This window comes from Erinaceus europaeus, chromosome 20 (genome assembly GCF_950295315.1).
Source record: "Erinaceus europaeus chromosome 20, mEriEur2.1, whole genome shotgun sequence".
Classification (NCBI taxonomy): Eukaryota; Metazoa; Chordata; class Mammalia; order Eulipotyphla; family Erinaceidae; genus Erinaceus; species Erinaceus europaeus.
The window spans coordinates 1754381-1776747 of NC_080181.1; the positions used below are offsets into that span (position 1 = coordinate 1754381).

General features: G+C 47.5%; 1 protein-coding gene and 1 long non-coding RNA gene across 6 annotated transcripts in view; one reads left to right on the forward strand and one right to left on the reverse strand.

Moving 5' to 3' along the window:
* Positions 1–12402, forward strand: part of MRE11 (MRE11 homolog, double strand break repair nuclease) — a 51427-nt gene extending 39025 nt beyond the window's left edge. For all 5 annotated transcript variants that reach the window (XM_016192916.2, XM_060179667.1, XM_060179666.1 and 2 more), the window contains 3 exons: positions 557–624; positions 7161–7239; positions 9904–12402. In XM_016192916.2, the coding sequence (XP_016048402.1) occupies positions 557–624; positions 7161–7239; positions 9904–9960 (204 nt within the window). In that variant the 3' untranslated portion in view covers positions 9961–12402. The remainder of the gene's footprint in view (positions 1–556; positions 625–7160; positions 7240–9903) is intronic.
* Positions 12403–17016: 4614 nt separating this feature from the next.
* LOC132534944 (uncharacterized) lies at positions 17017–19263 on the reverse strand. The gene is made up of 3 exons (XR_009546708.1): positions 19153–19263; positions 18680–18795; positions 17017–17517 (listed from the first exon to the last, which is right to left on the reverse strand). It is a non-coding gene; the product is annotated as an uncharacterized LOC132534944 (long non-coding RNA).
* Between the last annotated feature and the right edge of the window lie 3104 nt (positions 19264–22367).

Consider the following 22367-nt stretch of genomic DNA (forward strand, 5'->3'; position numbering starts at 1 on the left):
TTAAGATTTTATTTATTTATTAATGAGAAAGATAGGAGGAGAGAGAGAAAGAACCAGACATCACTCTGGTACATGTGCTGCCGGGGATTGAACTCAGCACCTCATGCTTGAGAGTCCAATGCTTTATTCACTGCGCCACCTCCCGGACCACTCTGATTTTTTTTTTTTTTAATTGCCACCAAGGTTATCACTGGGGTTCAAATGTCTGTACAACAAATACACCACTCCTGGTTTAAAAAAAAAAAAAAAACTTAGTTTTTTTTTTTTTTCTATTTGCCAGGACAGAGGAATTAAGAGGGGAGGGGGAGAAGTTAAAAGGGAGAGAGGGTTTCCTGTAGTTCTTGCTTTACCGCTTGTGCAGCCCCCCCCAATATGAACCCTTATGCGTGGTTATATGTGTGATAATCTAGGTATGCCACTGCCCAACTCCCGCTCCCCCACTTTTTTTTTTTGAATGTAACAAAAGCAGTGGAAACAAAGCTTTGGTGATGTACATTTCTATGCAGATTTTCCTTTCCCTAAAACTAGGTATTGTTTTGTTTCCCTGCCCCCCCAGGTGATTGAAGCAGATGAGTCAGATGAGGAAGAGGACTTGTTTCCTGGCACTTCAAAAACAGACCCCAGGTAGGTCCTGTGACTTCCTGCAGGAGGAGACGGCTGCAAACATTTACGATGGTCCAGAATTCCACTTGGATATTTTCTGTGCTGTGGGAAATTAACAGATTTATTTTCAAATATGTAAGAGCTGGTGCAGCACTGTTAGAAATGTTTTCATTGAAAAGTCTCATAAGCAAGATTTCCTTTTGTTCTGAAGCTAGGTCCGGGGTATCAGAGCGTGAGTCACTGTAGCCAGTGAAGGTAGCGGTGTGTTCTGGTAAGATCTGCATAGTTTGGTCCGGTAGTCGTGGTCCTTGTTAGCACAGTAAGGTGCTGACTTACACGGGGTCCTGTGCTGCCCATGTAAGACCCTGTCCCCCGCTCTCCCTGCTCCCCCAGGACTTCTCCTGACCTGTGGACCTGGTCTAAAGCCAGGCTTCACTTACTAGTACTATTCTCTTTTCTTTTCTTTATTTTATCTCTATTTATTGGATAAAGGCAGCCGGAAGTCGAGAGGGGTGGGGAAAATAGGGAGAGAAACAGAGAAACACCTGCAACATTGCTTCAGCACTTGTGAAACTTTCTCTCTGCAAGTGGGGACCTGAGGGATCAAACGTGGGTCCTTGCACATTATAACGTGCACTCAACCAGGTGTGCCACCACCTGGCCTCCTGTTCCCATTTTCATCTCTGTGTTAACATTTTAGAGGAACATTAGAGTCTAGTTAGTACATATCCCCATTCCAGGAAACTGTCACCAGCTTTTTCTCACACTTATTTTCACTGTGAACATTATATTAGGCCTCATAGGGGCCCTAATAACTGGCTTAATATGGTCACTAATGCCTTCGGGCAGCATAAGCTGTGATGGGAAAGAGAGACAAACACATTCCAGTCCATGAAAGGGTGAGTGAGTGAGTGAGCACTTAGTATGGGTGGCGTTGGGGAGACAGAGGCGCTCTCAGCAACACCAGCCCTTAGAAAGGGAGCCAGGGTGGGGCGGGCAGTAGCACAGCAGGTTAAGCGCACATGGCACAAAGTGTGCAAGGACCGGCATAAGGATCTCGGTTCGAGCCCCCGGCTCCCCACCTGCAGGGGAGTCGCTTCACAGGCGGTGAAGCAGGTCTGCAGGTGTCTGTCTTTCTCTCCCCCCCTCTGTCTTCCCCTCCTCTGTCCTATCTAACAACAAGGGCAACAAAATGGGAAAAAAATGGTCTCCAGGAGTGGTGGATTCTTTTTTTTTTTTTTTTTCCCCTCCGGGGTTATTGCTGGGCTCGGTGCCTGCACCATGAATCCACCGCTCCTGGAGGCCATTTTTCCCCCTTTTTGTTACCCTTGTTGTAGCCTCGTGGTTATTATTATTGCCATTGTTGATGTTGTCGTTGTTGGATAGGACAGAGAGAAATGGAGAGAGGAGGGGAAGACAGGGGAGAGAGAAAGATAGACACCTGCAGACCTGCTTCACCGCCTGTGAAGCGACTTCCCTGCAGGTGGGGAGCCAGGGGCCCAAACCGGGATCCTTACGCCGGTCTCTGTGCTTTGCGCCACGTGCGCTTAACCCACTGTGCCACCGCCTGACGCCCAAGTGGTAGGTTCTTAGTGCAGGCACCGAGTCCCAGCAGTAACCCTGGAAGCAAAAAAAAAGAAAGGGAGAAAGAAAGAAAAGAAAAGAAAGGGAGCCGGGGTGCTGGTTGTCCTGGACAGGCATCCAATTTCCCTGTGTTGCTAGCAACAGGAGTGGTTTGGGTCAGATGGGGTGAAGGGTGGTGGTTGGCATTTCAGAAGTAAGGGGAAATGGAGGGAAAACCTCTGTCGATGCTTTTCAGTCTTGTTTGTATGACCCCAAGCATGATTTCATTACATAATGAAAGAAATTAAATTTGATTTGAATTAGTGTGAATCTAATTTATCCTTGAGAAAAACGAATGCTGGAGATCGAATTTTTGTGATAGAATCAATCTTGGGAGAACCCCAAACCATTGTGATATCAGGGATATTTGTCTCATTCCTTACCCTGGCACCAATCTTGCTCCGTGGGTGTGGTACTGTGTGAATTAAGGGTCTGTCTTGAAAGGACTGGTAAGTACAGGTCTGTGCTTCCCGCTTAGACATTCTGCTGGGATCTGGGGATAGAAGCATAGAGGACATGCCCCCTTCCTGTGCATGTCCACGTTCCTGACACATTAGTGACAGGACGCAGCCAAACCACCTGGATACAGATCTTGCCAACGCCATGAAGTCTGAGGGAAGTGCCTGTTTCCCTAGTCTGGACCACTGGTGGTTCCATGCACAGGGCAGGGGCAGTCCAGCAGGCCACGAGATGTGGGGGTGCTTCTTAGGTTATGGCCAGCCGTCACAGGAAAGAGGAAGCGTGTGGGCCCGTCTGAGGAGTTCATGTGCATTTGCTAAGAGGCCCAGGTTGGCACAAAGCAGAAGGACTGCCTGCTCACTGAGCTGCCCTTCAGTAGGCCGAAGGGTGTTTTTCTCCTTCCCAGGGAGGGTAGGCTGCTCTGGGCAGTGTTTGGGGGAGTTGGTAGAACTGGAGGTTGAATACCTAGAGAGAGGAGACAGGTCTCAGGGTGGGTCTCCAGCTTCCCTGCTTGGTTGCTTAGATCGTGCCAGACACGGAGAATGGCGCGAAAGGAGAGAGGGAGCTCTGTTGAGGGGTGGGGGGTGGCAGGCAGGAGATCAGAGTTCTGCGTTGGACGTGGTTGTTTGAAGTGGTGTGAACTTGAGGTTACAGGCAACTGGATATGTAAGTCCAGAGATTAGGCAAGAAGTTGGGGATGGTACCTAAAGGGCCCCCTGACAGCGGAAGCTGAAGCTAAGGCCACGGCAGTGGGTCAGTTGCCCTGAGCAAGAAGGTGGGGAGAACCGGAGGCTCCAGTCCTGGGGTTTCAGCTTTACAGGAGCAATCAGCCACAGAGATAGACAAGCAGTGGGGAGGGCAGAGCCGTGGAAGCCAATGCTGGCCTCTGCAGAGCCAGCAAAATGATTCCTGCCCAGAGGCAGCCATACTGCTGCTTGTCAGTGGTTGAGGTACTTGACTCCTAACATCCTCAGGCTGCATCACATTTGTTAAGCAGGACTCCTTTGATTCAAGCTGGCTCTTTGAAACCAACCCAGATTCACTATTATTTGTTTGAAGAAAAGATTTCTTGAAAGACTGTCGAGAAATCAGTCCAGCTTATGCAAAAGTCTCTTTTTGCCACCAGGTGTATTACTGGGGCACGGTATCTGATGATGCCACTGTTCCTGGCAGCTTTCTTTCTTCCTTTCTTCCCTTCTTCTTTTCTTTTCCTTAATTTTAACAAGGGTACTACTCAGATCTTGTTTTGGTTAAACCTGAGACCTTTAGTAGCTCAGGAATGCAAGGGTTCTGTTTGTTTGTTTTTTGCATAACCATTATGGAACCTCCCCAGCTCCCTCCCTCCTTCCCTTCCTTCCTTTCTTCCTTTTATTCTAGAAGGGAGGGAGGGAGAGAGAGGGAGAGACAGAGGAGAGACACCTTCTGTACTGCTAGTGAAGGTTCCCTCCTGCAGGTGGAGACCAGGGCCTTACACCTGGGTCCTTGAACATAGGTAATATCTGCTTTCTACCAGGTAAGCAATCACCACCCCAAGGTTGTTTTTTGTTTTGTTTTATGTACAATGGTTTTATTTTTTTTTCCCCTTTTGTTGTTCTTGGTTTTTTTTTGTTTGTTGTTGTTGTAGTTATCGTTGTTGTTATTGATGTTATCGTTGTTGGATAGGACAGAGAAATGGAGAGAGGAGGGGAAGACAGAGAGGAGGAGAGAAAGACAGACACCTGCAGACCTGCTTCACTGCCTGTGAAGGGACTCCCCTGCAGGTGGGGAGCCCGGGGCTCGAACTGGGATCCTTATGCCAATCCTTGCACTTCGTGCCACATGTTCTCTCTCTCTCTTTTAGTGTATTTATTTATTTATTTATTTATTTATTTATTTATTTATTTATTCCCTTTTGTTGCCCTTGTCGTTTTATTATTGTTGTTGTTATTGATGTCATTATTGTTGGATAGGACAGAGAGAAATGGAGAGAGGAGGGGAAGACAGAGGGGGAGAGAAAGACAGACACCTGCAGACCTGCTTCACCGCCTGTGAAGCGACTCCCCTGCAGGTGGGGAGCCGGGGGCTTGAACCGGGATCCTTACACCGGTCCTTGCGCTTTGTGCCACGTGCGCTTAACCCACTGTGCTATAGCTTGACTCCCATCTCTCTCTCTCTTTTTTAATCTTTATTTATTTATTGGACAGAGATGGCCAGAAATCGAGTGAGGGGTGCTTCACCACTACTGAAGCTTTTCCTCCTGCAGGTGGGGGCCAGGGGCTCGAACCTTGGTCCTTGTGCAGTGTGACATGTGCACTCAACTATGTGCCACCACCTGGCCCCAAGTTTTTTATTTTAAATGTATGTTAATTCTTTGTAAATTAAAGCACAAAAACAAAAATCTAGTCGCTTTCATTTGTTCTCTCTCTCCTCCCTCCTTTCTCGTCATGAGTCAGTGAGAGGAAAGTACAAGTTTTGCTTGTTTGGGATTCTTACTTTTTCATTATTAGAACTGATGAAGGGGGCAGCAGGTGACTCACCTGGCAGGCCATGCACATCTATGCACAGAGACGCAGGTTCAAGTCCTGGGTCCCCCCCCCTCCAGCTCCTGTGCAGAGAGCTTCACAAACAGTGGTGGGCAGGGCTGTCGTGCCTCCCGTCCTCTCTTCCTCTCTCTGCCTCTTATCCTCTCAGAAAAGCTAGAATAATTTGAGAGCTAATGAGAAGTTTTTTGTTTGATATATATATATATATATATATATATATATATATATATATATATATATACACATGTATATATGTCTGTATGTATTAAGAGCAAATTATCTTGAGCTCCCAGTCCCCACCTGCAAGGCGGAAACATCCCAGTGGTGGAGCAGTGCTGCAGGCCTCACAATTTCTCTGTTTCTAGCCAAGAAGAAAAAGCCACTGGGATATGTGGATGTGTCATGCAGGCACTGAGCCCCAGCGATCATCCTGGTGACCAGAACTGTAACAGACCTCTTGATTTTGCTAGCACCTGTGGGGGTCTTTTTCAGCACAGTGACATCTGTTGTTCTGTGCGCTCGCCAGGTGGTGATGACAGTAACTGGATTGCTTGCACTTCATGTCAGGCACTGGCCTGTGTTCATGCGCATTAACTTGTCTGGGGCTCAGGGCCACACAAGGAGCAGATCAGTTGTTACTCCTCTGGCCCCACTGCCCCTGCAAGAAGAGGCTTGGTAGCTGTCACTCCCCTTGCCTCCCTCCTCCCCGAGCGGCCACACTGCAGGCCTCTTGCTCCTGAATGGCTGTGCCGAAGCTCTCTGTCATGATGAGCGAGCTTCTCAGCCCAGCCTGCCTGCCTTCGGGAAGAGTAAGAGGTGATTTAGAAGTGGCCTGACTATGCCTCCGCTCTGAGGCTTTGTGTCAACAGTGAACCTGCTCTGCTTCTGTCAGGTACAGCGACATGGGGACTCGCCCAGGTGACAGCAGAGTCCTTGATGTTCGACCTATTAGGTGCTGCTGTTCTACACGTCTGCTTCACAGACCATCTTGCGTTGAGTGTCAGGACCTGTGGGGCTTGTCTCCTGGCCTTTTTAGTTTCAGCTTGCCTGTTCACATAAGACCTTTTACTATAGCAAATTGTTGGCTAAGATTTCACAAAGACCTCTCTTGTTTAATCTGGCAAATTTGTTCTTGAAGGGTCAGATAGTAACTCTGGTCAAGAGATGAAATCGGGTTATTCTGCAGGAACTTACATAAGCACAAGTGTCCTCAAGGCAGAAGATGAAAGCAGCCCTTGGCTCCCAGGCCACTGCTTTGGGCTTCTTGGTCATTCATTGCCTAGCCTCTGATCCAGGATGACCTGGCATCCTTACTAATCAGTAGACGAAGCAGTGTGAATTTCTCAACCAGAAGCTAGCTTCCGAAGGGTGGGGCCATCACTTCACTGCTACTGCCCCAGGGCCTGGCAGTGAGCAAGCTCTCGGAGAGTGTTTGCTGTCTGATCTGTGACGCGTGTGGATAACCTAAGCAGGCAGCCAGCCCTCGGATTCCAGTAAGAAACATAACTATGCTTTGGGTGGATGAGAAAACATCTCAACGTGGCCACACTTCTCAGGAGTGGAAGACTCCGCAGTGGGCACACGTTACTGTAGCCAAGAACTGTGATGGGGATGTGAGTGACCTCCTGCATTGGACTTGACACCTGCCAGGCCCTCGGCTGAGTGCTAAGTACACGGACTCATTGAGCCTTAAGCACTCACCCTCACAGGTGAGGGAGCCCAGGCGCAGAGCTGTGAGCGCCTGCCTCTTTGCACGTAGCGACTGACAGCTGGGAGTCACATCTTGGCCTGGACCGCTTAGCTCCTCACTCATTTCTCCCGGACTCTGCTGGGGCGTGGAGCAGACATGTCACTTCCTGATTCACTGCTGCTGGAGAATGGAAGCTTGGCTAGAAAGGCCCACTGATAGTTCTCTGCTTCATTTTCTTTGTTCCTTCTCTGCTTTTCTCTCAGGTTGTCCAGCATGTCATCGTCCAGCAGACGCACGTCCCAGAGCCTGACAGCCCGAGGGGTGGACTTCGAGTCGGATGAGGTAACGGGGAGCGTTAGACCTTGGGTTTGCGCTGCTGATGATGTCCGAACAGGGGCTGCCAAGCTCCTTGCCCAGCATTTGTCTTTGAATGTAGCGGCTGTTGGAGCTTTGCTTTGGACTCAGCTGATACTGAGTCTGAGTAGCATCTGACCGCTGCCCATCCACACAAACAAGTCAGATCTAAAAAGCCCTCAGGCTTTAAATGTAGCCGCTGGGCTCTTTTTTACAACTTGCCCAGTTTCCTAGAATCAAAATAGGTTTGGCAGTTTCTATCATTTATATGTGGAAACATGATGGTGGTATTCCAAAAGCTCTCATGTTCTCATCAGTAGAATGTTCATCAGCTAGAGAAGCCTCTAAGTGTCCACGTCTGCATTGCTGCACACTGCACATACACGTGCACGTACTGGGGACTTCATGTCACAGAGGTTCGCCCACATTGAAATGCCACCTGGCAGGTTGTGTGATGGGAACGCGGTCCCAGGTGGCCGTTAGGACCAGAACACTGTGAGCTGCCTTCTCACTGGAATGAGAAGGGCTGAGTCTGGCAGAGCCTCTTGCCTTTACTCTGTGCTGTCTCCACGACATTGGACTGAGGCCGTGTCACTGAGAGCTGTTGACCTCTCCCCACACACCGCCTTTACGGAACCTGTGCAGGTGTTTGTTGAGCTACTTGAAGATGTTTCTCTTGGTCTATTATTTTGAGCCTATTGCTTTTCCACTAAAATAAATCAATTATGATAAAAACACATAAAACTTACACTTTAACCTTTGTAAGTATGTCTACATTGTTGTCCAAAGAGCTTCTGAACTTGATCTTCCAAAACTGAGCGATTCCTATTTCCCCTCCGCCTGGCCCCTGGTAGCCAGCACCCTGCCTTCGTTTCCTACAGATGGGACTGCTGGGGAGCCGGCCCTTGTTTTCTGTCTTGTCTGATTTCAAAGCATGTCCTTCGGGAAGCATCCCTGTGTGGCCCGACTTACTACTTTAATTCTGAGCTTCAGTGGTTCCTCTCAGGCTCCCGCTGCAGTATTGAGGCAGCAGAGGAGAGGGCTCCAGAGGAAGCAGCCGCTGGAATGTGGCTGCGGGAATGTGGGGTGGCCTTAAGCACTGGGGGCTGCCTCTCATGCCGTGCTCACAGGGCATCCACTCTGTGCAGCTCTGCAGGCCGCTAAAAGCATGGATACAGTTCTAACTGCAAAGAGCTGTCAGCCAGTTCTCTGTCAGACTTGAGCTTGCATTTCTCTCGGGGCTACTCAGTGAGTTCTGTCTTTGATATTAGAAAATCGGTCAGGAAATGCAGATCAACTCCTATTTCTCTGAGAGAGCAGTTTCTCCACAGAGGATAGCTGGATTAGCTGACATTTGGATTTATATCATATCACCACAAAGCCCTACACCAAATAGTCACTTTAATTCATGTGTTAAAGAAAAAAAAAATCAAGATTTTGCAAACAGTTTTAATTTCTCTTCTGGGATATTGAGTAAAAGACATAAAATTCAGTTATGTGTTAACTTCATAAAATCAACTTACTTGAGGTTTGCTTTTTCATTCTCTTTAATTCTTAATTTCTGGATCCTTGTTAATTTTTATTATGTATGTAATTTACAGCCCAGTAGCAGTGAACTCTTGTAAATGGAAAGAAGGGAGTACACGGTACAAGTGACCGGAGTGTTATTTTTTTCTGATTTATCCATACATTACTGACATTCATTAGAACGGTCAGTAATTCAGAGAAATGTATATGGTCTATGTTATAGATATATACAATATATCAATCAGGATACATTTTATTTTTTTATTAATTATTTGATAATGGTTTATAAAATCAGGAGATTTTAGAGTGATAGTTTCACACCATGCCCACAGCCAAAGTTCTTTGCTCTACTCCACCCAATACTATAGTTCTCACAAAATCTGAGAGTCCGGGGGTCTGGTGGTAGCAGTGGTTTAAGCACACATGGCACAAAATGCAAGGACTGACATAAGGATCCCAGTTTGAGCCCCTGCCCCCCCCCCCACCTGCAGGGGAGTCACTTCACAGGCGGTGAAGCAGGTCTGCAGGTGTCTGTCTTTTCTCCCCCTCCCCCGTCTCCCCTCCTCTCTGATTTCTCTCTGTCCTGTCCAACAGCAATAACAACAACAACAATAATAACTATGACGACGATAAACAACAAGGGCAACAAAAAAGGGAAAAAAATGGCTTCCAGGAGCAGTGGATTCGTAGTGTAGGCAGCGAGCCCCAGCGATAACCCGAGGTTAAAAAAAACCTGAGGTCCATTTGGTTGTATTCTCTCTCTCTCTCTCTCTCTCTCTCTCTCTCTCTCCCTCTCCCCCCTTCCCCCTTCCCTCACTCCCTCCCCCTCATTGCCAGTTCATAAGCTTTAGTTAAATTCAAGAGTGAAGCTATCTAGTAACTTCTCAGTAAGCCATTTTTATTTTTAATACTTGCTAACAGTTTAGTTGAATGTACTTGTTTCACCGGTGAAAGGAAAAGGTAATCAGTGAACTGTTTCTGTTTATTCTCTTCAAATACAAAATGAGTCCGCCTCATGTGATAGGAGAACTTTTCTCTTAATGGTTATTTTGCTTGTAAGGGCTCCTCTCTGGTCTCAGTGATGTGTAGACCCATCACTAAAACAACATTCATATGTCATTTCAGGATGATGATGACGACCCTTTTATGAATCACAGTTCTTTCCGAAGAAACCGTAGATAACACATTGAATGGCACTTGGCAGTCTTCAGGATTCAGGAGAAATCAAAGCATCGTACGCTAAGAGCTTTCAGTGGAAGATTCTTAAAGTATTGTTGTTAACTGCATAATTTGAAAGGAAACCAATGTTCAGGAATCCTACTTTTTTGAATATCATTTCCTGAACATAACAGTTGCTTGAGAAACTTCCCCACACAGGCCATATAGAATAGTATTGGCTCCTTATTGTTCAATCTAGTTGTTAAGTTTACCTGGGAGTGTTCTGTAAAACTCAGAATGTTCTATTCCTGACATATATTCGTATCTCACTGAATGAGAACTTAGCCCACCTACTGCTCTTGGGTATAGATTAAAGTACATCGAGGCCATATTGTTATATTAATGTGATTGCATTTATCAGACGCTAAGGAGAAGAGCAGACAAAATGCAGCCCGCTTCCACTGATAGCAATTTCTAGTGATCCTGTGTTTTCCTGCAGGTGTCGCAGTTCCTGGGAAACTATGCTAAGCTCACTGCTTGTTACTTTTCTAATACTTAAGATAGTATCAGCCACTGACACTCTGGATTGTGGAGTATGTTTGGATTAAAAATGGAAGTCTCAGGGTTATGAGTTGTTTTTTTTCTTTTTATTCCATCAACAATTATATCTATGAAGAAAAGTTTTAACTACATCTTAGAAAAGTATCCAAGACTTTTTTAGAGAGCGTGGTCAGTTAGACTAGAATGCTGAAAGACATCAACATATTTTAGGAATGATAAGGCAGGAGACCTGGGCACTTGCCACAACCTCAGTAACGCAGCTGGTGTAGAGTGGCTCTCTCCTTATTTGTGTTGTCTTCCTCCCTTTCCCACCAAGTTGGTTGGTGCCACTGCCCACTGCAAGGCTCTGTTGACGCCCCTTGGATCTCTTGAGCTGCCTGTCCTTTAACAGCTCCTGGAGGAGCTCTTGGTCTCAGCGCTGCAGCAGCAGCCTCCCTTTCCACAGAGATGCAAGTGCTTGGCTGAGCAGCACTGAGGACTCTGCTGACGTGGTGCTGCCGGGAGCGTCCACTCACAGAGGGACAGAGCATCTGTGCTGAGACTGCCTGCAATTTGTGGCTCCTTGGCAGAGCCGGGGGGTGTTCTGGTGAGTTCTTAAATATTTTCTGACACCTGGCCTGAACACGAGGACTATTTTAGTAGGAAACAAACTCATGCCTGCCCACTGGGAATCTTTTAATATTTGCAGTTCTTAAAGAAGGCAGAGATGAGACCAGAACTGCTTTCTAGAGTGGGGTTAGTGTGGCTGCCTCAGATAGACGGTGCAGAGCCACTGCTGTGCAGGGCTCCTGCCAGAGCGTCTGCCTGCGAGGGTCAGCGTAAAGGGTGGGCTCACTCACGCCTCCCCTGTCTGACAGGCATCAGGCGTGGCCAGCTAGCTCCTGGGAAAAGTAGCTTCTGGGAGGTGGTACAGGGAGTGTCTCTTCAGCTTGTTCATGGCTTGGTGTGAACAGTGAGAGCCGCTTCCGGGAAATGCAGCAAAGAAACAAGCCTTTTAGTTGAGGTTTTGAGGGGGGTGGGGAGGAAGCGGGTGGTGGCACACTTGGTTAAGCACACTCAGTACCAAGTACAAGGACCTGGGTTCGAGCCCCTGCTCCCCACCTGCAGGAGGGGCACTTCACAAGTGGTGAAGCAGGTCTGCAGTGTCTCTCTTACTCCCTCTCTATCTTCCCTCCCCTTTCAGTTCCTCTCTGCCCTATCAAATAAAATGGGGGGGGGGGATGGCTGCCAGGAGCAGTAGATTCTCAGTGCAGGCAGTAAGCCCCAGTAGTAACTTGGAGGCAGCAAAGGGAAAAAAATGAATACTTTGGCCTGGCTGAACATGCCTCATGTCCCTGGAGTTTGTAGCGATGCAGTCCAGCCTGGCAGAGTTCCCATGCTGGTGTGAGTATGGGAGCAGCTCGGAGCTCGAGGGACTAGTGTCCCCGTACCGTCACTCACCACGGCACAGCTCGCCCTGCTGTCTCGCAGAGTCACGTTGCTTGCTACTCTCACACACGTTTGTTTCTGTAGATCTGGAGTTAGCTGTTTGTAAACTGATAACAGCATAGATTCTCCCAAGTATCAGACATTGAAATTCATAGGAATGTGTACTTATTTGAAATTCTCTCTAACATGTCACCCCCCAGCAGATAGGTACAGACTTCTCCAAGTTTCGGCTCGACTGCTAACAAAATCTGTCAAATCGGAGCCCCAGATGTTGGCCTGTTGTGGAGTTAAATATTTTAAGCTCTGCGTCAAGGTGTACGTTCACTTGGTGTTTATCTGGGCATCCTGATTCTTCTCCCTTTTGTTGACCTCTTTTAATTAGACCATCACTGTTTGGAGCAGTGATTGCATTGCTTGCTGATGTGTCACACATGTTACTGCTCAATTTGGATCAAATAAAAGAGTATTTCATCAGTGTGCCTTGGCATCAGAAGTGCTGAAGTGATTTTCTGAGGGCTGTGATTGCACGCAATGGCTGATGAGCTGAAGGAGGTGCCGGCCTGCCTCGGAGCCGCCGTGCCGCCAGGAGACTGCCGCATCCAGCCCTGCCACTTAAGTGCCCTTCACCACCTTGCCCGTGGGACCACAGGGGCTCATGCTGGTTGCTCTTCAAAATCTATTTTCACCATTGTAAGCTTATAAATGTAATCCCAGTCTACCTATTAGCACATCTGAACTGATTACAGGGTGTGCTATATTTGGACTCCAGTCAAATTTTCCCAGAGGCAGAGAGCCGTTAAATGCTAGAATGAAAGGCCGCCTTTGTTCTGCTCCTGCTGTTCTGGGAACGGGAACTGAGACAGAGGTGCCACTTCCTACACATTCCAGCGTCTCACCTATCACCTGAGCAGCCTGTGCAGCCGCTGGATACGCGCCTGGGGCGATGCTCAAGTTTTCAGTTGTTCTTTTAAACCAGATCATGTTTGAAACTTCTGACTTTTGAAATAGCACTTTACGGGAAATGGTAAGAATAGTGGAAGAGTTCTTTTGTTTTCGCCACCAGGGTTATCTCTGGTGTGCAGTGCCTGCACAACTCTCCACCACCATTTCCCAGCAACCATCTGTATATATTAAGACACAGAAAGGGAGAGAGAGACAGCTGCAGCTCTGCTTCATTGTTTGTGAATCTTGCCCTGTGGGTGGGACCTGGGGCTTGATCCCGGTTCCTCAAGTGTGATGATATGTGTGCTGTGCTGGGTATGCCAGCGCTCAGCACCCAGTGGAGAACTTCTTCCCTTTTGCCCAGACTCACTGCTCTTGAGCATTTTGTCGTCTGAAAGTCGTCCTCTGTCATGTGCATCAGTGTCCACATACAGACACAAGCATTCCCTGCTGGTAATCTCGTTGGCCGTCGCAGGGAGCTGACAGTCCTGCACCCTCGGGAGTCCTAGCAGATGCTACAAGTGAGGATGTCCTCTTTCCTGATTCAAAGCTCTCAATGTCAGAATATTCTGCGTTGATCTGACGCTTTCATTGTATTCCATACTCCAGTTTAGTCAGCTACCCAACAGAGCTCTTAAACAGCTTGTTTTTCCCTCTGAACCAGCCCTGCTTCCCCACTTTGGGAAGCTTCTTCCCTGCAGGTGGGGACTTGGGGCTTGAACCTGCGTCCTTGTGTATGGTAATATGCATTTGTTTGTTTGTTTATTGGCTCTGTCTGGACTTAAAGCAACAATAAAAAGTAATAAGTAACAAAGGCTTTCTCTGCATCCAGATAGACAATAGAGGAACTTCTCCGTGTGTGTGTGTGTGTCCGTGTGTCTGCAGTTCCATTTAGATCTAACTGATCCATTTCAAGTTTCCACTTGTGAAGAGGGTGTGAGGAATGGGTTTAATTTTATGTCTTACAGCTCAGTTTCTAGTTACCTGTGCATCATTTGTGATAGGATGCCTTGAGATGGGCCAGGGTTGTAGCGTATTGAGACCTGGTCTGTTTATGGACTTTCTGCCGGTGGTTCTGTTGGGCTCTTCCTACTCCAATAGTGCAAAGTGTGGACAACTGCCTGTGCGGTCTGTTAACATTTGATGCATTTAACATCTTAACTGTTTTTGTTTGCAGGGCTTTGTTACTCTGGACTGACTTTGAGAGACAGACAGCCACAGCACGAGGCCCCTCTCAGTGCTGTAGTTGGCCCGTGGGGCTCATACGCTGGCCGTGTGCATGGCAGAGTAAGCACCCTCCTCATGTTTGTTTCTGTAAGAATCGCCTCCTTCTCTCTCTCTCTCCTCCTATTTTCCTCATGAATAAATAAATAAAATCTTTTTTAAAAAAAAAGTGGTCCTGGCGGCGGCATAGTGGATAAAGCATTGGACTCTTTAAAAAAAAAAAAATTGCCTCCGATATCAGAGCTGCCTTTGGATATTTCACTCTAGTGGCATGAAATACATTCGTCAGGAAAGCTGACACTTGATGAACTGGATAGCTTGAGAACGAGAGGCCTTCACGCTTGTCCCAGACTAGGGCTGTGCTTCCTAGACATTCCACTGTGTTCTTCTAGGTTTGGGCCCTTGACCTTTAAGGATTTTGCATTTGAAGTTGCTGTTGTGATTAGCTTTTCTCTTCCATTGTAACTTAAATTTTTGTATGTGGAAGCTCTATCTTTGCACAGTCCATTTTTATCTTGCTAACTGCTGGTTTTACTGTCTCAATTCACTGCATCTTTGATGCTCTAGGGTTTTCCGAATATAATATTATGTGATACACCAGCAGGGATATTGTTACTATCCAAGTCCCGTATTTTAATTTTTCTCTTACCTAACCATAGTGATCTCATGTTAATATACCAAAAACCGGGAGTTGGATGGTAGCGCGGTGGGTTAAGTGCATGTGGCGCAAAGCGCAAGGATGGCGTAAGGATCCCGGTTCAAGCCCCCAGCTCCCCACCTGTAGGGGAGTCGCTTCACAGGCGGTGAAGCAGGTCTGCAGGTGTCTGTCTTTCTCTCCCCCTCTCTCTGTCTTCCCCTCCTCTCTCCATTTATCTCTGTCTTATCCAACAACGACGACATCAGTAACAACAATAAATAAAAACTACAACAATAAAATAACAAGGGCAACAAAAGGGAATAAATAAATTATATATATATATACCAAAAACTGGTAAACTGCAGGAAACGAACATATTTTTTTCTACATACTTTAGTGTAATGTTATGGCAGTTGAAAGAAACTGTTACTAAAATTCTCTGAAAATTCTGCTTCTCCAGACAGACTTATCATACTGTTTTTGGGTTTTGTTTTCTTTTGTTTGCCTTCAGGGTTATTGTGGGGCTCGGTGCCTGCACTACAAATCCATTGCTCCTGGAGGCTATTTTTCCTCTTTTTTGGCTTTGTTTATCTTATTGTTATTACTGTTGTTGTTGTTGGGGGGGGGAGACAGACAACTGCAGATCTGCTTTACTACTCATGAAGTGGCCCACCTGCAGGTGGGGAGCCGGGAGCTCAAACCAGGTTCCTTAATGCTGGTCCTTGCGTTTGGCACCGTGTGTGCTTAACCCACTGCGCCACCACCCGGCCCCATTGGTTGTTTTTTTTAAACAACAGAGGCTACAGTTGCGAGATTCCATTGCTCCTGGCAGACACTTTCTTTACTTTGTCTGTTCTTCCTTGCCCTTTTTTCAGCTAGAGGGTGAGAGGCTTCACTGCCCATGAAACCTTGCCTTTGCCTGATGCTCCCATGTGGTGGCTGGGGCTCCGGCCCTGGTCTTTGCACATGATAAAATGTGCCCTAGAAAAATGAGCTGTAGTGGTCCAGAAGGTAGCACAGTAGATAAAGCATCGAACTCTCAAGCATGAGGTCCTGAGTTCAATCCCCGACAGCACATGTACCAGAGTGATGTCTGGCTCTTTCTCTCTCCTCCTATGATTCTCATTAATAAATAAATAAAGTCGTTTAAAAAAAAAAAAGAAAGAAAAAGAAAAATGAGCTGTCTCCTGGCCTGCTCTAGGGAATGTAACTTCACTTAAATGGAGTTATGGGGCGTGTGTGCCCTTTTCTGTCTCTGGCTTCTTTTGCATGACATGCCATCCGAGATGCACCGTGGGTCAGTAGCCTGGACGGCTTCCTTCCTTATCCCGTCCCGCCGGCCAGAGGAGAGGTAGGGGAGCTCCGCTACTTGTCATGCTTGGTCTTGCCTGTCTTAATGATCCAGATCTTTATTCTTCATTTGATAATATAAATTTGTGATAAACGTGATAAAAACAGATAAGTATGTGTTAAACAGCTGAGATGGGTAAGGCAATGTGGGGAATAAAAGGAAACATCAAGGGAGTCGGGCGGTAGCGCAGCGGGTTAAGCACACGTCGCAAAGCGCAAGGACCGGCGTAAGGATCCCGGTTCGAGCCCCCGGCTCCCCACTTGCAGGGGGTCGCTTCACAGGCGGTGAGGCAGGTCTGCAGGTGTCTGTCTTTCTCTCCCCCTCTCTGTCTTCCCCTCCTCTCTCCATTTCTGTCTGTCCTATCCTACAACGACAACAATAACAGCAATAATAATAACCATAACAATGATAAAAACAAGGGCAACAAAAAAGGAAAATTAATTTTTCCCCTCTTTAAATTATTTTTATTTATTTATTTGTTATTGGATAGAGACAGAAGTTGAGAGAGAAGGCAGAGATAGAGAGTAAGAGAGACAGACAGATACCTGCAGACCTGCTGCACCGCCTGTGAAGTGACTCCCCTGCAGGTGGGGATCCAGGGGCTTGAACCAGGATGCTAACCAGTCCTTTCGCTTTGCACCACATGTGCTTAACCTGCTGCGCTACCGTCCGACTCCCAGGAAAATTAATTAATTAATAAAATATTTTTTTAAAAAAGGAAACATCAAATTTTTGTCTTCGGTGATAGTATTTTGGCTGCAAAACCCTTAAGTGTACATGAAACCATTGACAGTAATCATATAGTTTGTGACCTTACAAAAGGTGTCATGCAGTGTTCACAGCACAGGCATCTATCAGATCCCTATGTTCAAAGATACAGGTTTTTTTTTTTAATTCAAGTAATTCTAAAAATATTTTTATTAGGGAGCCCGGCAGTGGCACATCTGGTTGAGCACACACATGACAGTGCACAAGAACCCAGGTTCAAGTCCCTGGTCCCCACCTGCAGGGGGAAAGCTTCATGAGTGGTGAAGCAGGGCTACAGGTGTCTCTCTCCATTCCTATCTCCCCCCCCTCAATTTCTGTCTCTATCCAGTAATAAATAAATAGATATTTTAAAAACCAGTATATTTACAAATACATCTTATTGGGGGGATTAATGGTTTGCAGTAAACACAGTTGAAATTTCTCATTTTTGTGCAGAATATTCTCTCCCCAGCCTAGGTTCTTCCTCCACCTCCTTTCACCAGGATATGAGAACTCCCTCTTCCCCACATAGGCTCCTATTCTGGTGCAATACGCCAAACCCAGTCCCAGCTCTGCTTCGTGTTTTCCCTTCTGTTCTTGTTTCTCCACTTCTATCCATGAGCAAGATCATCCTATGTTCATCCTTCTCTTTCTGGCTGATCTCACTTCACAGGATTTCTTCAAGCTCCACCTAAGATGAGGTGAAGAAGGTGAATTCATGGAACCAGGTGGTGTTGCACCTAATTGGGTGCACATGTTATAACGTACAAGCACCTGGGTTCGAGCCCCTAGTCCAGGGGGAAAAGCAGGGGAAAAGCTTTGTGAGTGGTGAAGCCGGGCTACAGGTGTTTCTCTGTCTCTCTCCCTCTCTATCACCCCCATTCCCTCTCAATTTCTGGCTGTCTCTATTCAATAAATAAATAAAGGTAATACAAAAAAAAATGATTTCATCATTCTTAACAGCTTAGAGGTATTCCATTGTGTATCTAGACCACAACTTGCTCAGCCACTCATCTGCTGTTGGACACCTGGGTTGCTTCCAGGTTTGGTTGTTTCAACGTGTGCTGTTGTGCTCACAACAGATCTTTTTGGTGGGTGTGTTTGGTTCCTCAGGATATATCCCCAGGAGAGGAATTGCAGGGTCAGGCCCATAGCACCACTGCTACGTGCAGTGCTGGGGATCAAATGAGATGAAGTCAGGAGCCTCCAGCATTCAGGCCCTGTGCTCTACCAGCTGTGCTATTTCCCCAGCCACTCACTGTAGTTTTAATTTCTCTGGTGACTAATATTGTCAGTATCTCCATGTTTTTGCGATCAGTCTTAATATCATCTTTGTAATGTGTATATTCAACTCTTTGCCTACTTTTGAACAGGTTATCTTTTTTCTTACTGATTTCTAAAAGAGCATGTGTGGTGTGTGTATTATAATGACTTTTTGTTTTGTTTTGTTTTTACCAGAGCACAGCACGGCTATGATTTATGGTGGTGCAGAGGATTGAAACTGGGACCTTGGAGCCTCAGGCATGAGAGTCTCTGCATAACCATTATGCTGTCTCCCCCTACCCACTTGGTGATGTTTAGTGCAATCTCAGCCTCTGACTTGCTTTTTTTCATTCTGTAAGTGTTACCTTACTGAACAGAGATTCTTCATTTTAACGATGTCCAATTTATCAACGAGGAATGCTGGAATTTGGGGGTCCTTTTTGAGCAAAGTATTCCCTACACTGAGACCTTGAAGAGATTCTTCCCTGTTACTGTCCAGATCATCTGACCTGCTCTCAGTTCTGCAGGCTCTCTGGGGACTGAGTGCGCTGCGGTGAGAGTCATGCTTCATTCTGTGGAGATGCACTTACTTGCTGAAATGATGGTCCCTTCCCATGCTCCACAGCACTTCCTTCTCTCCCCTTCTGCTCTCTAACTGCCACCTCCTTGTGTTCTGCAGGGTCCTTCTTGTCCAGGGCAGCAGGAACTATGAAGGAAACGAGGAAAGGAAAGGCAGAGTTTACTGAGTTCTGTTCCAGGCCAGGCCCAGGTATATGTGTGTATATACATATTATTTGCAGTCGCATTGTTACCACCTCCCTTTTCTTTGAACTGGTTATGGGTAAATGTTTCAGTAGACTCTCCCGCAGGTAGTGCTGGCTGAGAGTTAGCTAGTCCTGTCTGACTCCAGATCCAATCCCACATCACCACATGGCCTCCCCCAACTCAAGTGTGTCTTCAGTTACTAGAAAGTTACCTAAAAATCTTATCTCAAATCCTGATGAATCTTGGAGCAGAGCCTGTATAGAAAGACGGGCGAGATTGGGGTCAAGACATTGCTTACCTGGTAGAGTGCCTGCAGAAAGCCCCCACTCATTGAATCTTGGCACCAAGACACCAGAGGAAGCTTCCTGGATAGTGGAGCAGTGCTGTGCTGTCTCTGTCTTCCAGGTTCAAGTGTGTGTGGTCTGGGAGGTGGCGCAGTGGATAAGGCTTTGGACTCTCAAGCACGAGGTCCCAAGTTCAATCCCTGGCAGCACATGTACCAGAGTGATGTCTGGTTCTTTCTCTCCTATCATTTATCATGGATAAATAAAAATTAAAAAAAAAAATTGCACAAGTGGGGAGTTCGGTGGTAGCACAGCGGGTTAAGTGCACGTGGCGCAAAGCACAAGGACTGGCGTAAGGGTCCCGGTTTGAGCCCCCGGCTCCAGACCTGCAGGGGAGTCGCTTCACAAGTGGTGAAGCAGGTCTGCAGGTGTCTATCTTTCTCTCCCCCTTGCCTTCCCTCCTCTCTCCATTTCTCTCTGTCCTGTCCAACAACAACGACAACAATAATAACTACAACAATAAACAACAAGGGCAACAAAAGGGAATAAATAAATAAATTTTTTAAAAAATTGCACAAGTGAAACCCCAGTGGGGGAGGGATGAAAGCAGATATATGGGAGTCAGGTGGTAGTGCAAACGGTTAAGCACACATGGCGTGAAGCCCAAGGACCGGCGTAAGGATCCCAGTTCGAGCCCCCAGCTCCCCACCAGCAGGGGAGTCACTTCACAGGCGGTGAAGCAGGTCTGCAGGTGTCTATCTTTCTCTCCCCCTCTCTGTCTTCCCCTCCTCTCTCCATTTCTCTCTGTCCTATCCAACAGCAATGACATCAACAATAACAACAACAATAAAAACCAAGGGCAACAAAAGGAAAAATAAATAAGAGATTCCCCCCTCATTTTACACGGGGTGCCAACTGCACCTCAGACATGACTGCCGCGATCTCTTGCACCTGGTGACTTAGCAGCAGCACCCCACCTGTGAGAGTCATGCGCCCGAGCTGTGCTGAGTAACTGAGCATCACGACGCCCCACCTGCAGTGCTCCTGTACGTTGGGCAGCCTCTGCAGAATGGGGACAAGAGCTGGTCCGAGTCTTGGGAGGGGCTGAGCATGAAAGCCCAGCTCTCAGGTCTCAGGGCTCACCCTTCCTTCTGGGTCGTGGAAGAAACCTTTTGTGGTATTATGTTTCCAGATATCACGTGGAGGTGCAGTCATTGTGGTGCCTCATGTTCCCATGGGTGTCCCAACAGACAGGTCCTTTCTGCTGTGACAGAGTCACTCAGCCATAAAGCATCACCATGTCATTCAGACTCCACCCCAAGAAGGGAATCAGATATCCACTGAATGGATATCTGATGAAATACATACCACACGCATTTGTGTGTTGCCTGCCATGCAGATACTGCTACAGTGTGTGGACTCAGCTCCCAGTACCCTGGACCAGGAAAGGGAAGTGAACCAGAGCAGTGATGGATAGATCTGTGTCATTTTATTATTGTGGCACTTTGTTACACATAAAGCTCATGTAAAAAGCTGCTTCCACCAGGCATCATATATTACAGTGAAATGGTTTTTTTTCTTTTCTACAGTGAAATGTTTTGTTTTTTAAGTTAGAGACAGAGAAATTGACAGGGAGGGGGAGAGAGACACCTACAGCCCTGCTTCACCAAGCATGAAGCTTTCCCCCTGCAGGTGGGGACCAGGGGCTTGAACCTGGGTCCTTGTGCATCGTAATATGAGTGCTTGACCAGGTGCGTCACCACCTAAACCCCTCACTGTACTGTGTCACACAGTGGTATTTCATGAGACAAATACTGCAACTCTGAGAAGGGAACGTTCTCAAGGACATTTTAGTAACCTATCACGTGCTCACAGGAACCTTCACCTATGAAAAGATCTTTTTGTTGTTGTAGTTAATATCATTGTTATTGATGTTGTTGTTGGATAGGACAGAGAGAAATGGAGAGGAGGGGGAGACAGGGAGAGAAAGACAGACACCTGCAGACCTGCTTCACCACTTGTGAAGCGACTCCCCTGCAGGTGCAGAGCCGGGGGCTCGAACCAGAGTCCTTACGCGGGTCCTTGCTCTTCACGCCACATGTGCTTAACCCGCTGTGCCACCGCCCGACTCCCCGAAAAGATCTTTAAAGGGGACACACCAAATTGTTGGCTGTGTGGCTGTCTAGTGACTTTTATTTTCTAGTTTATATTTTTTTGTCTTTTTCTCACAAAAACCATTTATACCCCGCCCCCAAGAAGAGTGGTTTACACAACAGCCTGCCCACCTCTAGCACAGCCCTACTGCTCTGGCTTCCTCTGTGCCCCTCCCCCCGGGCAGTGGGCTCACCTGAGGGAGTTCCTGCCACACACGTCCTCCCACTCCCGCTGCAGGTGCAGCCTTCGTGCTGGGAGAATGGCTGCCGTGGTCCAGGCTGGTGGGAGCCTGGCACTGCAGTTCTGACAGTGTGGAGTGCTTTCTCTTCAATCTGTGTCCACAGGCCGGGCGGGGTGTGTTGAGGTGGCACCTGAAGGGGGCGGTGCTGAGCACCCGCAGAGAGGGTCCTTGGGCCTTGATGCTTCACCCCTGGGTGTCACTGCTCCTCCCTACATTGGGGTTCTATATCACCCCCAGTGTGACCTTTCTGACTCGTGTGGTTGTCCGAGGTCTGAGGTGCTGTCGGGTTCTGTCTTCAGTGCATGGTCCTCCCCCCGCCCCGCCCCAGCTGCCCTGAGCATCCTGCCTCAGACCCAGCCCAGCCTGGTCCCACTGCCCACAGCCCGGGCTTTCTGCAGCGATTCTAGGTCTGTTTGTATCCCAGCTTCATCTTTGAAGTCGCTGTGACAGACGACTGTTACTTGACATTCAGAGCGAATGGCCTTGGCGTCACCAAGCTCACGGACCCAAGGTCAAGCCCTTGATCACCTGCAGGAGGGGAGTCTCACAGGTGGCGAAGCAAGTACTGCAGGCGTCCCTCTGCCTCCCTCTCTAGCTACCCTGTCCTCTCAGTTTCTTTCTATTCTGTCAAAGAGAAAAAGGGCCTCTGGGAGCAGTGGAGTCACAGTGCAGGTACCAAGCCCCAGCAATAACCCTGGTGGCAATTTAAAAAATAATAGGGGCCAGTTCGAGCCCCCGGCTCCCCACCTGCAGGGGAGTCGCTTCACAGGCGGTGAAGCAGGTCTGCGGGTGTCTGTTTTTCTCTCCTCTCTGTCTTCCCCTCCTCTCTCCATT